General features: G+C 40.6%; 1 protein-coding gene across 3 annotated transcripts; it reads right to left on the bottom strand.

The window, feature by feature from the left end:
* Positions 1-1,412: 1,412 nt before the first annotated feature.
* lrwd1 (leucine-rich repeats and WD repeat domain containing 1) lies at positions 1,413-15,915 on the bottom strand. Of its 3 annotated transcripts, none has more exons than XM_039778312.1 (16): positions 15,833-15,915; positions 14,124-14,210; positions 12,649-12,883; positions 12,435-12,554; positions 12,111-12,257; positions 11,910-12,002; positions 11,365-11,709; positions 10,470-10,587; positions 9,719-9,825; positions 9,064-9,274; positions 8,305-8,377; positions 7,826-7,966; positions 7,243-7,349; positions 5,409-5,570; positions 3,108-3,217; positions 1,413-2,526 (listed from the first exon to the last, which is right to left on the bottom strand). In XM_039778312.1, exons 2-16 carry the CDS (start codon positions 14,201-14,203, stop codon positions 2,374-2,376), a joined length of 2,202 nt encoding a protein of 733 aa, XP_039634246.1. In that variant the 5' UTR covers positions 14,204-14,210; positions 15,833-15,915; the 3' UTR covers positions 1,413-2,373. The 3 variants fall into 3 exon arrangements, with proteins under 3 accessions (XP_039634246.1, XP_039634249.1, XP_039634248.1); XM_039778315.1 differs by having other exon boundaries at positions 7,243-7,346; XM_039778314.1 differs by having other exon boundaries at positions 10,470-10,584.
* Between the last annotated feature and the right edge of the window lie 192 nt (positions 15,916-16,107).

The following is a 16,107-nucleotide window of genomic DNA, read 5'->3' as shown; positions in this document are numbered from 1 at the left end:
TGCAGAGCGTAGCAGGGCATAGCAGGGTGCAGAGCAGGACCACAGTGACAGCTGCAACCATGATTTAGGTGCCACCCAAATCCAAGGAAAACTGCTGGGCGAAAAAAAACAGGCACTGAGTAGTCTCGCCTTACCAGACCTTCCTGCACAGCACTGTGGAGGAGAGTCTGACTAGTCCACGCAGCATTCTGGGATTGGAGAGAAATGTGCTCTGGGTTATTGGCGTTTCTTTAAACCAATCACAATCGTCATGGGCGACACTAAGCTCCGCACTGAGCTGCTGCGAAGGAAGGAACTTGTTTAGGTGGAACGTTCAAAAGTTGTTTTTGTCGTGCCGGAGAAAACTCAGATTGGACATTTCTTTCTAAAACACTCATCTCAGAAAGAAAAGAACGTGGTACCCAATGCATTAAACAGAAGACAAGGATGACATCATGAGGAAAAGGAAATCTGCTTTTTTACATTTTACACTGAGCAGGGATCAGATTTGGATCAGGAGTTGATCTGTGAGTTATAGCCTACAGTTATACTAATCATTGTTTTCCTTTCATTATTAATCAGTCATGAATAGCTTGCAATAATATCTAGTCCCAAACTAGATTTTAAGCAGGACCTTGTGGCTTTATTGGTTAGTTTCTCATCCCAGTCTCCAAGGTCCACATTACTCTATAGTTGTACAACCTTTTTTGCCTGTGAAGTTGATATCTTCAAACATCTATACCCATACCCCGGAGTCATCTTTTTAAACGTTTGCAGTTATTTTTAGAATTAAAAAAAGAAAAAAAAAAATGCTGATTGTTCCGGGCCTTTAAATAATTTAAAAGAGCCGCAGGGGTATCGCCACCAGATGATTGTCTTACACACAGAGGTGAGGCACACTTGGACACAACGACATGGAGTTAATAAAACATAGTCTGTTCTGATACTAGTTCATGATATGAAATAACTTGACATTGTCAAGCTGTCTGTCCACCTATCTAAATGATTAAAAAAAGCACAATAATAATAATAATAATATTTTCCATGAGAACAATGAGGAAACTAGCAGAAAATGTATTAACCATCCAAATAAATGTGATTCAACCACATTTTTTTTTTTGGTTGCTCAAATACATTTAAGCTTATTTAATGTTATATACAAGGAGTTGTGAGCAGCTTACAGAGGGATTAATTACAAGGTGTAAAGGAAATCTCATTTAAATCTTAAAACTCAAAAGAACCGAGGCTTCCTGGTAACCTAGTGGTTAGCATTTACATGTCCCCAGTTTGATTATGCCAGGGCCCTTGTAATGTATTAAAATTAAAAAACTAGTCTGGTTTATTAATAATACAGGTGACATTTTAAATAATGTAGGATATTAATACCAGTTTTGTGTAGTCTGTCCTTTCCATCTCACAACTGCACACAAGAATGAAATAAATGCAGTAAGTTTGATTTATTAAATCAAGATATTTGTAAACTTGACATGTAAAAACATGGTGGGCTGCACACAGAAACCCAGGTAGAGTAGAAGAACTGCAGGATTACAGCAGGCAGAAACACACTTTGCTGCATTTATTTTCCCAGCAGTTTGTTTACTCCTCACAGCAGCAGTACTGTTTGCATTACATTACAATGTTACATAGTTACTTTAAACAGCAAGGTCTAAAGACTGACCTTAAAATAACAGAAAAGGTTCATCATACAATTATTCATATAAAATATTTACATTTGAAAAAAAGAAGTAAATTAACAGTCAAATTTAAAAATGTGATTCCTATTCATAAGGCCACTGCCTGTCTAAGTGATAAAAAAAAAAAAAACATTATTTTTCTGCCCCTTGTTGGCAGCGCAAAAGCAGTACACAATCTTGACTGGTTTACATCTAACTGGAAACATTAGCATTTATTTATGCAAGTTAATATGGATGCTCATTGGCTAATCATTCGTGAATTTGACACCAGTTTTCATGGTTGGACTGGACATTTGTAAATGCCGTATCTTTTAAAGATACATAATTACATACAAAAACTAGGAATTGTGTGTCACATAGAGACAATCGACAACTCTTTTCCCTTGGCTACTATTCCCAACAGCAGCAACTTTTATGTACATCAGTATTCAATCCTGCCAATTAAAATGTTAGAACTGTATGCCTTACATTTTCTTTTTTAAAGAACAATACTGTAATTGTATTCCTTCAGTCTGGCTGTTACTTGCTCTGACAGATCTCACGGTGGCATCAATGCAAAATTCACTCTATTGGCTGAGACAGAGTGGCTTGTTGGTGTTATGAGAAGCAACCCTTACCTTACAAATACCAAAACCCCCTACGATTTGTATTAAAATACATGACTTCCATTGATGAGTTGCATTCCCACAGCCCGTGTTTCTCAGGAGGACTTTTCTCTCTTCCACACGATCACCATATTTTTGTCACTAAGGGCCACCAGGTAGTGGAGCTCAGGGTCCATTGCTACACTGTTGATGGTGGGGCCCTCCACCTGGCCGATTCCCTTTCTTACCGGGGTCGGCCACTCCAACACCTGCCAAAACAAAGACCATGTTGTTAGCGGCTTAGCGGTGAGCAAAGAAAAAGACATGTATGAGGAAGAGTTTCAGACGGCTCTCCATTTAAAAACTGATCTTTGCTCAGTATGATGTCTTTTGAATGAAAAGGATGAAATGCTAACAGAAAAATTAAAGTGTCAAATGCTTTCAACAAATACAAATTTCAAGTGTGCTTATATGATCATTACGTAGATTATTTAGACTTCATTTCCTTGATTTAATATTTAGGGAGAAAGAATGAAATCAACTTATCACATCTTGAAAAGTGTGTGGGGGGGGGTTCGGTGGGTCACACACACACACACACACACACACACACACACACACACACACACACACACACACACACACACACACACACACACACACACACACACACACACACACACACACACACACACAGTTTTGTTGGTGTTATAAGTTTACAAAGTGAAAAAGCCCAAAGTCCGCCCCCAAAGGGAGTTACCATCTCCAACAGAAAACACTGTTCGTGTTAGTGCTCGTCTACAATATTCTATGATGCAGAGCTAACGGGATCATTCGAAGAGATGATTACCTCAGTGGGCAGTATGGGTTTCCCAGTCTGGAAACCGTTTTTCTGCAGGTCGTTGACGTGGTATGTCCATAGCCTGCCTTTGTCATCACCACACACTATGTAGGCTCGGCCTAAAGAGACAGGAATGAACACACAAGTTTCTTTTCAAACACAAAGCCCAGGAAATGCAGCACACCGGTCAGGCCTCAAACTGAGACATTGGTTTGAAAGTGAAAACAAACAGGAAATGTTGCTGGAGGAGCACTCGTGTCTCTCTACGGACATTTAAAAGGCAGTGTTAGGACGTTCAGAGCAGATCCAGCGGTCCAACCGCAGGACTGTGCGGTGGTGGGAGTGCTGTTGGGTTCCCTAATCCCCCAATGTAGCACAAGCAGACTTGATAGTTCAGTTATCGTTTTCCGTCAGATTGTTTTTATGACTTCTACATTTACAACCGCACTTGAAGGCATCTCGGTTTCACAAAGAAAGAGAGAAAAGGGACGGAGGGACTGTGCTTTGTGCTCAGTCCCTCAGCTGTTACACAAACTCCTGGGCAGTTAAGTGCTTGTGTTTTTTTTTTTTTTTACCCTCGTAGTTTTTTAAAACTCACTTGTGCCAGTGATGTTTCCTGTTTACTGTACGGGACTCTCACACCGCCTAAAAATACACCGACAAGTCTGATCGCCGGTTACATAATTGGCCACCACAGCGTGACGTTCGGCACCCCCCTGCTGCTGCCCCAACCGCTGCAGCCTAAACTAGATTTTAGATTCTCTGCCCGAGCCAGAGCCGGACCTCACCCGACCCACGGGCCGGGCCGATTTTTTATGCCGCTATGATTGGGCCGGGCCCTTGATCAAGCATTTGTGTTTTTTTAATCATTACTTTATTAGCCTTATTCGGTGCGGAACAAGCTATGCCTCTCGAGCTTCTCCCGTAGCCCTGGGTGTATGTCCTGTCCTGCACTGACTTGAGAGTGAGGTAAACTGTGCTGATATCGTATCTCCCCCATCTGCAGCACTGTTGTCGGCCAGTGCGTCAGCATGCAGACCGTGCCGTGGCGAAGGACAGTATTAATTAGGTGATCGAGACAAGAACGTCTCCTATATGGTTCCAGGGCTTTGATTATGTTGCTGCCTTGAGCTGTTACCCACACTATTCGGCTGAGGGAGCGAGGGTCGAGGTTTTTTTTTTTTACGTTTCTTCATTCGGATCCATTCCATTCTGAATAAACAAACAGCGCAGTTTACTTGCTTCATCTTTGTTGCATTACCGGTATTTATTAAGATAATTCTAAACAGATTTCTGTAGTTCAAACAACTCGGAATTGTAGTTGAGAAAGTCAGTTACTCGGGCACAGAGATATTGGCAGCCCGCGGGGCTCTGCAGACGGGGCAAAGTCACCGTTTCTGGGTTAGTGGACAACCAAATGCCACAGCCCTGACTGAGCTCCGCGGGGCTCCGCGGCAGGCAGCCTGCGGGGCTCTGCGGCCGGTGCAAAGTCACTGTTTCTGGGTTACTGGATGGGCAGCGGCCGCAGAGCCCCGCGGGCTGCCGATATCTCTGTGCCCGAGTAGCAGTGCTTCGGCTGTAGCCTACTTCCACCCAATATAGTCCCAAGTCAATATCTACCTGGGAAATTGTCTAGTCTTAATCTGCATTGCTATTTTTACTCGTTGTGAATAAGCAGGCCACAAGAAGTAATTAGGTTTTGTTTTTGTTGTTGTTGGGTCACTTTTACTCACGACATGGTAACGGCAACAAAGGATTCCATTCATTACGCTAAGCTAAGCTAGCGGCGGCGGACTAAGACGATGCTTGCAGTGAGACAAAAATGTGTTTGCCCACCTATATAAATATAGAGGAGACGGTGAATAACCCTGTTTCAACAAACGGTGGCGTATTCCTTTAAAAATTGGGCTCGGGCTCATAATTACAGTTAATGTGTCGTGTCGGGCCGGGCTCGGACACAACCTGCACGGGTAGGGTCGGGCTTGATTTTTTGGGCCTGATCTAAGATCTAGCCTAAACGCACCCCCCATTCAAAATAAATGGACTGCCTGATGTGAGCCAGGCCTTATACTGGGGGAGAACAGTGAACAAATCTGAAAGGTTTCTCTCATCTTGGTGTACAACAATGTTCTATTGTATTCTACTTGATGTATTCATTATAAGAAAGCTTACATACTACTGGGCTTTTGTGCTATGGTAAAAAAAAAAATAAATAAGTATGTTCATAATCTCAGGTTTAATGCAAGTTTATTTAAAATTGAGAACAAATTGACAAATACAGCGCTACTGGTTAGATGGCTTGGGACCTACCAGGGCATGTGTTAAGAGCCAGGTAGGGAATCTCAGTGTTGGCCCACTGCAGCTCAGCCAGAACCACAGCACAAACTGTCCTGTCCTTCTTGTCAGGCCGCTGAGCCTTGGTCCTGCTCCAGCTCCACAAGTATATGGAACCATGCATGTAGTTCTTGGAGGCTAGACGAACATAATGACACAGTTGCAAAAGAAGAGAAAAATGAAACAAAATTAGAGACATGCACAGAAAAAGGGAAACGTTGGGGGCAGGGTTTGTGCAGCTCTTAGAATTTAAATTGACATTCAAATTAAGAAAACACAGCAGATAAAATCATCCCAATTCTGACTGATTAAAGTTTTAAAAACTAAACATGCAAACATATCACTACAAGCAACAGCATAGAGATGTTTTATAGCTGGTTTATAGATACCTAATCCATGGTTAGATACACTAATGTACGGATGTGGTCCATTGGGAGTCATGGCCAAACTAGACAGGGACCAACAAGAAACAAAATGATAGTGCCACCAAGTGGGCGACTAAAGTAAAAACTTGAGGACATTGGTTTATTGAGGACATTTGCATAACTCAATCAATCAAAATTTATTTGTATAGCGCTTTACAACAACCAGCAGGTATCCAAAGTGCTTCACATCAGGAACTAAGAATAGACAACACATCTTGCAATAAGAAAAAATGAAACGTAGAAAACAGTAAAATCATAAAAGGTTACATAGAGACAGGAAGAGGAAATTGTCACACCACTACTGTGTATTAAAAGCCATTCTAAACAGGTAGGTTTTGAGTTTAGACCTGAAAAGAGCAACATCTGTGGTAGTGCGAATATCAGGGGGTAACTTGTTCCAGAGTCTCGGGGCAGCAACCGCAAAAGCCTGATCACCCCATCGTTTGTACCTTGACCTTGGGACTTCTAAAACCAGTTGGTTAGAAGACCGCAAAGACCGGCTATGCTCACGCAGGGTTAAAATCTCGGATAGGTACTCCGGTGCCTTAAAAACAAACAATAAAATCTATTCTAAAAACGCACAGGGAGCCAATGTAGGGTGAAGAGAACAGAAGTGATGTGTGTACAGTACAGGCCAAAAGTTTGTACACACCTTCTCATTCAATGAGTTTCCTTTTTATTTTCATGACTATTTACATTGTAGATTCTCACTGAAGGCATCAAAACTATGAATGAACACATATGGAATTATGTACTTAAGAAAAAAGTGAAATAACTGGAAACATGTCTTATATTTTAGATTCTTCAAAGTAGCCACCCTTTGCTTTTTTATTATTAAGGGAAATAATTCCACTAATTAACCCTGACAAAGCACACCTGTGAAGTGAAAACCATTTCAGGTGACTACCTCATGAAGCTCATTGAGAGAACACCAAGGGTTTGCAGCGCTATCAAAAAAGCAAAGGGTGGCTACTTTGAAGAATCTAAAATATAAGACATGTTTTCAGTTATTTCACACTTTTTTGTGAAGTACATAATTCCATATGTGTTCATTCATGTTTTGATGCCTTCAGTGAGAATCTACAATGTAAATAGTCATGAAAATAAAGAAAGACATTGAATGAGAAGGTGTGTCCAAACTTTTGGCCTGTACTGTGCGTCTAGATGTATTTGTTAAAAACCGAGCAGCAGCATTTTGCAACAACTGACCAATTTACATATTTAGTGTTAGGTCTATAAAACACAATTTAAGGCTTATTGATTTGCAAATTCAGACCGATTTATTGTTAAATTAGCCACTTCCTAGTCCCCAATATCTGCCTCTGACTGAGGTGTTGTAAATAAGACTACAGTGTACGGTGGTTAACTGTAAGAGCGTCACTTACCCACTATGTCATCTGTAAGAAAACTCAGGCCATCAATGGTGTGGTAGTCATGGCATTTGTCTTCCTTCTTATATATGGGGAAAGTTATCTCCATCTCCTCAGACCTACTAAAAAAATAAAATAAAAAAATAACACTATATGTTACTGGCTGGTCCACATATATGATTTTATATACATTGTCTTCTGATTTAAACTGCTGCATATTTTGTAATGTCTGAGCGTGTAAAAATGGAATTACATTGGTAATTTTAACCATGCAGCTGACACATGAATGTGGCAGCATTTCAGAACGTGATTGAAATGTTACAGAAATGTAACACAGTCTGAGTAGTAGGTCGTAAGATTGCCGTTGTGACATTTGCCTAAAAGTGATTCAGGTACTTATTGCATCATATTTACTTAACGTGTTGCATGTCTGAGAGGGACTTTAAAGTCTGTTTGTCTGCAGGACATGTCTGAACAAATCCCTTCAAAAAGGTCAGGATCAAACAAAAGTTCAAGACAAGATGACACACACTGTGGATACAGGAACACACACACACACACACACACACACACACACACACCAACACAATTCCTTTACCTCTTTGTGTTGTTGGTGCAGAGTTGTGTGTTGTAGCAGTGCAGGCCGTCCTCACAGGCAGTCAGTAGGTGTGAGCTGGGGGAAGTGGGGGGGAGGCAGATGTGTAGGGGAGTGGCGCTGATCTGCAACACCAGCAGCTGACTGGAAGGACAAACAGAAATATTCTCAACATCAGTCTGAATCTCTACACTACCCTGCGGGACCCATAACATGGCCATTACAAATGCAAATGTACAGCTGAGGTTTGTTCAAACTCCAAGAAAGGATGGAAAATAAAATATATATTTTTTTTATTGGCCTTTTGTCAGTGAAAACTGAAAGCAATAAAGCTAAAAACACCACCAAACACAAAGTTATAAATTTAATTATATAATTCAAAAGAACCCCTCTACATCGGTTAGAAATGTTGTTTTGGCTTAGGAAAGGTATTATTATACATTCTAGATTTAAAAGTGACTTTCCCAAGCAGAAATACTCACACAACTTTGTAGTTGTACTGGCTGTCCACTCCACCGATGTCCCACATCACAATCTTGTTATCATATGATCCCGCTGCAAGAGAAGAGGTGAACTGGTGAGACCAGGACCACACACTGAAGTAAATCAGATTTTAAAAAATAACCTAAAAACCACTATGCAACAGGTCAGTCTTAAATCCTCAACAGGTGATGACATGGTTATCGTACAGCAGTGGTTGCCAAACTGGTACAAAAAGAAAAAGGAAAAACGTATGATGACCCTCAATGCCGACTTAGTTGGGAATATATTGTGTCATGAGGAATGGGGGTTCACCTCCCCTTCAAAATATGAAGTTTGGAAATTTGTCCCCCTTAATATTTGTAATTTACCAGTTTTACCTTCAAATAAGTTGACCTTTATTTGATGGTAAAACTCAAAGTGAGGACACCCAAATGTTGATAACAATCTGTCATTGCATAAAGTGCAAAAGCTCAAAGTTCTTTGTCACCTTAGTTTTTTTCTTTTCTTATAAATGAGTTAAAGCTAAACAGTGGCTCATTTACAACCTGCCAATCGTCTGACACTCATCTTCGTCATTATTAATTATTACTGATAGAAGCGAGGGCCAAAACTATAAAAAAAAAAAAATGACCCAAGTTGGAATCAGGTAGAATTACCCTTTAAATCGATCAGCTTTTGGACCTATGAAATGGGCGACTGACAACCAAACAGAACTCCTAGTGCTAGTTCTTTTTCTATAAGAAGTAACCTCGACTCACTGAAGAGGAAGTTCCCCTGGCGGTGGTTGAAGCGCAGGACAGACAGCGCCTTGCGGCTGGCTCGGAACTCCCCGTAGGCCATGTTGTTTCTGGGGTGGATCAGTTTGACCAGTCCTTTCTTCCCTCCAGCTGCCAGAATGCTGCAGTGTTGAGCCGAGGCCCCGCCTCCCCTGGACATCAACACCGTGGACCAGGCCAGGGAGAAGAACTCCTGTTGCACAACAGATACAAACATCAAGCTTAGATTATGATACAAATACTTCATTTTATCCTCCATACACGCCATTTTCCCGACATGTTCATCTATCACAGTTTTATCACGCCCGCCACAAAATCACTACGGACAATTGCAATATTAAATCTTAAATGAACATATGAACTGTGCAAAGTTCCGGCTAGCTGCAGAGAACAGCTAAAGCAGCACATGTCCCGGTCATTTTTTTTTTTTTGCATCTCATAAATAGATTTCTTTTTTTTTTTTGGTCCTCACTGGGGAATAGAAGGGTTTTCCATAGTGACAGCATTCAGATTTCGACCACAAGCATTAGAAGGATATGACGGGATGAAAAATACAATTAACTTCAACTAAAATTATTTCTGTGAATGCAGATGTCTTATCATTTAAAACTGTTATTAGAGAATAAATGGAGCGAACCTCGCCAGGAACTTTGTACTTCTTCATCACCAGCCCAGTTTCACAGTCAATCACGCAGAGAGAGTCTCCACCACAGGTAGCAACCAAACGGCTTCCTCCACCAGTGCCTGTTAACACAGGAAGGAGACGGAGTTTATTATTATTGTAAAGAAAAGGGTTATAGGTAGGGCTGGTGAAAAAACAAAAACAAAGATAGTATGTTCCTCGATATGTTTTTTTAAATCAATTCCCTTTCCCCAGAATCAGTATTTTTTATTTATTTATAACCAGTGATTCACCTAATATTTTCTGTTCATAGGGTACCGCCAACGGCGACTACATCATATCCGTTTCCAGTCAAACGGACCCAAAGCAGAAAATGCTGAAAATCCATGTTATGTACTTCTTTACAAATGAAATAAATGTCAGACTGTCTGACATGTGATGTGCATTCTATTTATAAATCAATTCGTTTTTAGAAACGGCTCATGATAGGTTTCTAGAAGTGAATTATCTTAACTTTTGTTCTTGTTAAAGAAGGAAAAGTAAATCACAATACTATCGAATCGCAATATTTATAGAATCGCAATAAATGAAAATAGCAAAGCAAATTGTACCGTGAAAGAATTGAATTGGGACAAAAGCGTATTGTCCCAGGTCTAGTCATAGGAAAGCTTTTAAAATATCACTCTGCATTTACAGACTTCCATGTTGATAATCAACGCCTTTTTAAAAAGCTGCCATGATCGTTTTGATGCAATGTGAACAGTACCATTGAAATCTGGCATTGGCTGGAAAGCACAGGCCCACAGCTGGGTAGAGAAGTCCTCCGAGCTGTCCTGTTTACTGTGGCACTGGAGGACGTGGAGAGGCTTCAGACACACTGGCTGCTGGAGGGAAGGAAACATGGACAGAGGGGAAGATGGACAGGGGGAGATAGCAGAGAAGTGGGGAAAGAAGGGACTTTAATAGCACGACATTCTGACAGCTGGGGATTCGATATTGCTGCACAGATATGCATGTTCACCATGTTAGTTTGTTAGTTTCATCATTCAAATTTGCTAATTAGAGGTAAACACAAAACACAGCTATTTTGTAGGCATTTGGTCATAAACCAAAGCCTTTGACCTGATGATGGAAAGGTTTAGGGATTGCCAAATGTATTACAATTGGTCCTGAGGGGGACATGAATCTGTATACAACAATTAATCCAATAGTTGTTGAGATATTACAGTCTGGACCAAAATGGTGGACCGATATTGCCATGTCTGGAGCCAGACCTCTAGCGTGACTAAAAATACACTTTTGTATAGTGTAAGTGTTAATGTTTGATCTTTCATAAAAAACATTAGGCTTTATCCTTGGGGGACCATGAACATGCACAACAAGTTTCATGAGAATCTGGCCAATGGTTGTTGAGATATCTTGGCTTGCTCTGGGCCAGAGTGGACAGGTAGACTAAACAGTAGACCAAATAAATTGTGTTGGGTGTCTGTAGGGATTTAAAAAGTTTTTACACCCTACAGAGGTAGTCCTTTGCAGATTGCTCACAGCCTTTTTCGCAAACTATTATTTAAGTTTCAAAAACAGAGCACTTGCTTCTTTGGTCCCACAATATTTCATGGTTTCAGGAACAACACAGGGTTTAACAGCTGATTTCACATTACCTGTGTCTTTATTGTGGACAACATGTCAGCGTCGGTTCTGTTCTTCTGTTTTTTCTGAGCTCCACCGTCCTCTTTGGTTTGTCGCACTGTCGTTGCACCTCTCCTGGGCGTCTCTGGCTTCGTCTGTCCTCTGGTGGGGGTAGAGGGAGGCTGACTTATCTTGCGGGGGCTCATCCTGACAGCGCTGGTCTGGGTTAGCGTCTCGAGTTTGCGGAGACTGGATTTGCGAGGGCTGGCTTCAACTGGGGAGGCTGGGAGGTCTGCGCACAACTTCTTGCGAGGTGTCAGTCTGATGCTGGTGTCCACTGACGCCGTTTGTTTCCTCTTGGTCGGCGTCGAGACAACCTGGCAAAGGCAAACAGCTGAGCTTTAAATCAACTTCCAGAACTAAACATTTACACACAACATCCTGAATTTCCTTTACTACCCCTAAACCGTATTACCCACCCCCACTACTACCATTAAAGTGATAGTTTCAGAATCACAATGACAGCCAAGTTCAGTATAGACAGCGTGTTGAAGCAGGGCATCCTTCGAGATCTTACACAGTTCTCTTTAGTGTCGGTAGACTCCTTGCTCTCTGGTTCTTTCTTTGGTTTTGTCAGAGAGTGCAGATACTCCTTAGCGATATTCTCTACCTAAGAACCAAAGGAGACAAAGAGATAGTTGATGATAAAAAATTTTTAAAAAAATGACAGAAGGAAATGCAAAAAAGGGCCAGAAGATCGCCAACATCTTGAACGTACCCTCCATTTGGTGAAATCACTGACTGAACTGGGTCCAAATTTAACTTGTTGACGGGCGGTGTTGACAAAGTCTTTCTCCAAGGCCGACATTTTCTCTGCTGTGATGGGATCCGGAAGACAGAAGCTCTTCTCCCAAACTGCAATTATCTAAAATGACCAAAGACAGTTTATACACTGACAAAAGCAACAGCTCATGCAATAAAATACACAGAAATGTAACCAAACTGGCAGTGTGACATCATTCTTAGCCTATGACATAACTTAGTATAGAGTATTATACTTGTCTTGAGATCATAAAATAGGGCAAAATAAGCAGTTTCATACCCTGGTCCTCAAGTTCTCTGTGTAGACATAGCGCAAGTGGTTGGCAGTCGTGCTGACATCTTTACCGTTGTGAATCCTCAGTTTGGGCAACAATGCCATCAGCTTGTAGTTATCGCTCACCTGAGAAAGAAAATCAATATTAACAAGGGACAAGGAAACGCAATACCACATTACTTAAGTAGTAGTAATACAAAGCCATTAGCCATGTCCTCACAGTGATATAAAGATTGTCCTCCATCTTGAGCTCCTCCAGATTGCTTAGAGACTCCAGAGTGGTAACATCCTCCAGCTGGTTGTCGCTGAGGTCCAGGTAGCGAAGGGCAGGCAGCTCCAGGTTCTTGGGCAACTCCTGCAGTCTGTTCCCAGAAAGATCCCACCGCTCCAGGTACTGGAGTCGGGACAGCAGCCTGACTGGCAAGTCCTGAGACTTCAGTCCCAGCCTAGATAGACTGAATAGCAGAGAGTCAGTGTTTCTACAAAGTAGGATATCAAACTAAATGTTGTAGTTTGATCTTTGCAACAACTCTTCTTTCCAGCTCAGCATCCTTTACATAATTTAAACTAGAGTTGACACTGGGGGCACATATGCAAACAAAAACACAACCCTTGAAAGACCAATACACAGTGAAAGAAATGGACACAGCGATGCCATAGACTTCGACGGAGACCAATGAAGTCAATTAGAAGCACTTTTTCCGGTGATGGCTGAGCGTTACTGTGCAGCCTCAAACTGAGCTTGACGACGTAGATGTGACGTGAGCAACCTGTCTGAAATTTGTAAGTCTTCTGGTAGCTGTGCCAAGAGAAATCTGTTTTTTCCATGGATAAATGTTACTTCATATGAATTCACTTGCCAGATACCAAAGTATTTCCAATCCATCAAAACATTGCTGAAATATTTTTGTTTGCTTTTCATGGACTCTATGGGCTTCTGCCTTGACTGTATGCCTCCATCCCCCCCGATTTCCTGCAAGCTTCTCCTGTACTGTACGGGAATTTCTCTACTGTGCGACAGTAAATTGCTTGGTTATGACACAATCGTTAGCCTATTTTTTACAATAACGTCTGCTACGGAGCCATAACGTGAGGTACAAGGTAATGGAGCCTTTTATACATTGTCGTGTTTCTTTAGAAATAAACAATGGACAAATAGAGTCTTTAAATTCTTCAGATGTAAAGTTATTCGCTGTCAAAGTGACACCAAAATGAATGTGAATCAATGGAATGCTAACGGAAGGTGATGGCTTGTTAGCCTGCTTTCCGGATGATCGCTTACCCCCTTGGAAAGACCACGTCTTTTTTCCAACTCTAGTTTCAGACTACTTCCTATATTGTACTTTATAAATTTGCAACAGAAATGTGTGCAAACCTTAAAAAAGGTCAGAGAAAACCTTACAAAAATCAGCAACTTGGGATTTTGAATCAAAGCGACAAAAATGGTTGAAACAATTTTTTTAATATTTATCTTTTTTAATCTAAGATTATTTTTTTTAAGTATTTAATGTGTCACGTTTCTGATCCATTTAATAAGGTCAGCGCACACCGATACCAATCCAGTATATCTGGTGCACGAATACAAATTTCTGTGTAGCGACGTCCTCAAAATATAATCAGGTCACCAATATATAAATAATGCAACTACGCGTCATGGGCCGTCACCTATCGTTAGGACAATAAAACCATGCTTACTTCAGTGTCTTGATTTGCTCCAGTTTGTTGGTTTTTGGAGATGCTTTCTCCAGTAGCAGTTTCTCTGTTATTTTCTCCATTGATTATCTGTAGAAAAGACCACAATTTAAAAATAAAAATACCAGAGAAATAATTGTAGAGCGAGGATTAAAGAGTTTCAGTGCCCTCTGTAGTAAGATTCAAGTCTGTAACACATCTGACCCCACCCAGCATCATTTATGGGTGCTCTGCTGCACCTAACACACCAGGTTGTACGGACCACACCCTGGGTGCTCTTCTACATCTCTTCAGCAAGGTGACTTCAATGACTGGAATTTGGCAAGATTCTTGTAATTGTAGCAGTAATAAAAAGGTACCCTGTAAAGTATTTGACCAGTAATGGCCCTCTGGATCAATGATTTGATGAGCAGGTCCCTTTTTGGTCTGTATCTCATGCTCTACCAGTACACACATGAGAAACATGCAAAACAAGCACATGGACTAGGCAATACACATTACTGCCATTGGTTTCGCCCATTTCCAGCGATGGGCAGCAATGCACCAGCAAAAGGCAGTGAAGAGGAACAATGTTAGCTTTCAAAAATGGATGTAAGCTATGTAGATTTAAAAATATAAGAGCGTTACCCCATTAACAGAAAAAACTCCACACAGGTCTTTATGTGTTATCTCTGTACATTGCAGATATTCTTCTTCATAGTCAATATGCTGCACAAAACTGTACAGCTCTTTCATTTGAAAACAGATATATTTTACTTTTTTTTTTTCATTGTTGTATCGTAACTTGTTCTATTCTGTATTAATGTTTAGTGACTTGCTTTTGTTTTTATTTTCTCATTATATGTTTATCATTATGCTGTTTCAGTGTTATACTAGATGCTATTTAAAATGATTAATTATACAGTAGTTGAATTGTCTGTGTTTAGGCTTAATTTCTTTGTTTCAGTGGGTTTGGTCAATACTACGAACACATGTAGAGGCCTTTAGTACTCACTCAGTCGCAGGCATGTAATGTGCAATCTGCCCGTTTGTGGTATTTTTCAAGTTATTGTGACAATAAAAGTGCTTAAAGTCGCCCTCACAACAATTTGTAATCCTATTTGTGGGTTTATGATCCATCCAACCACATTGTGTGGATTCAAATCGTGGTTAATACTTTCGCAAATTTGCTGAGCAGCTCCACTATTTACACAAACTCAACATACCCTGTGGGGGTACAAACATTTACCTGGATGGGAATTACTGGTAAAATGCATGAATGAAAAGGTTTGCTGCAATTAATACACACGTCTAAGTGTATTGTTATCAGAAGGTTAACGTAACCACAGACTTGAGAAGAGATAATTTACCTGAGAATAAAATAATAACAAAACACAACACAAGTTTCAGCCTCAACTGCAGGTTTTGTACCTCGAACACTAGCTCTTCAGATACGTTGCCTTTAAAACATAGCTAGCTAGCAGTTTTCATTTTAACGTTACACCATGATATATTTGTTGAGGAAAATTATATTAACGCCAACTTACTCGAGAGGTTAGCTAGCCACGTTGGAAGCAGCGACTGCCATTTATTTGCATCTTTAGGCTACTACGTTAAAATTACAGGCAATAAACTCCTTATTCTTAAGTTTTAACTCACATCCTAATCGTTTATCTTTCATAAGCAAAAATGGTTTATGAATGTGTTAATATCCGTGGATAAAAGTTACTTACCAACACTTCTTCAGCATCTACAAGTCAACCATGGAGGAACATAGGGAGGAACCAACTAACTAGAAACCGAGCTTTCCCGGGGAAACACTACGTATATCCGGTGGGCGTGGTTTAAATGGATTTTTAATAAAGAAGGGATTTTTTACCCTGAGTTTAACCTGACAGGTAGAATTTAAAGGCCACAGCCCACAGCCCAAACTATGTTACAAGTAAAAATCCTGCTTTCCTGCTAAAACATGTAGGAGTATATGTGAATATATGTGAATTAGAGTATT

This window comes from Perca fluviatilis, chromosome 16 (assembly GCF_010015445.1).
Source record: "Perca fluviatilis chromosome 16, GENO_Pfluv_1.0, whole genome shotgun sequence".
Taxonomy (NCBI): Eukaryota; Metazoa; Chordata; class Actinopteri; order Perciformes; family Percidae; genus Perca; species Perca fluviatilis.
The sequence above is the reverse complement of the archived record's forward strand: the minus strand, read 5'-3'. Positions and strand labels throughout refer to the sequence as shown.

Coding starts and splice junctions, on each gene's coding strand:
- lrwd1 (XM_039778312.1), bottom strand. CDS start 14,203: ATGGAGAAAATAACAGAGAAACTGCTACTGGAGAAAGCATCTCCAAAA. Junction 12,555..12,648: donor AGGACAATCTTTATATCACT/GTGAGGACATGG, acceptor TTTCTTTCTCAG/GTGAGCGATAACTACAAGCT. Junction 12,003..12,110: donor GTGATTTCACCAAATGGAGG/GTACGTTCAAGA, acceptor TTTGGTTCTTAG/GTAGAGAATATCGCTAAGGA.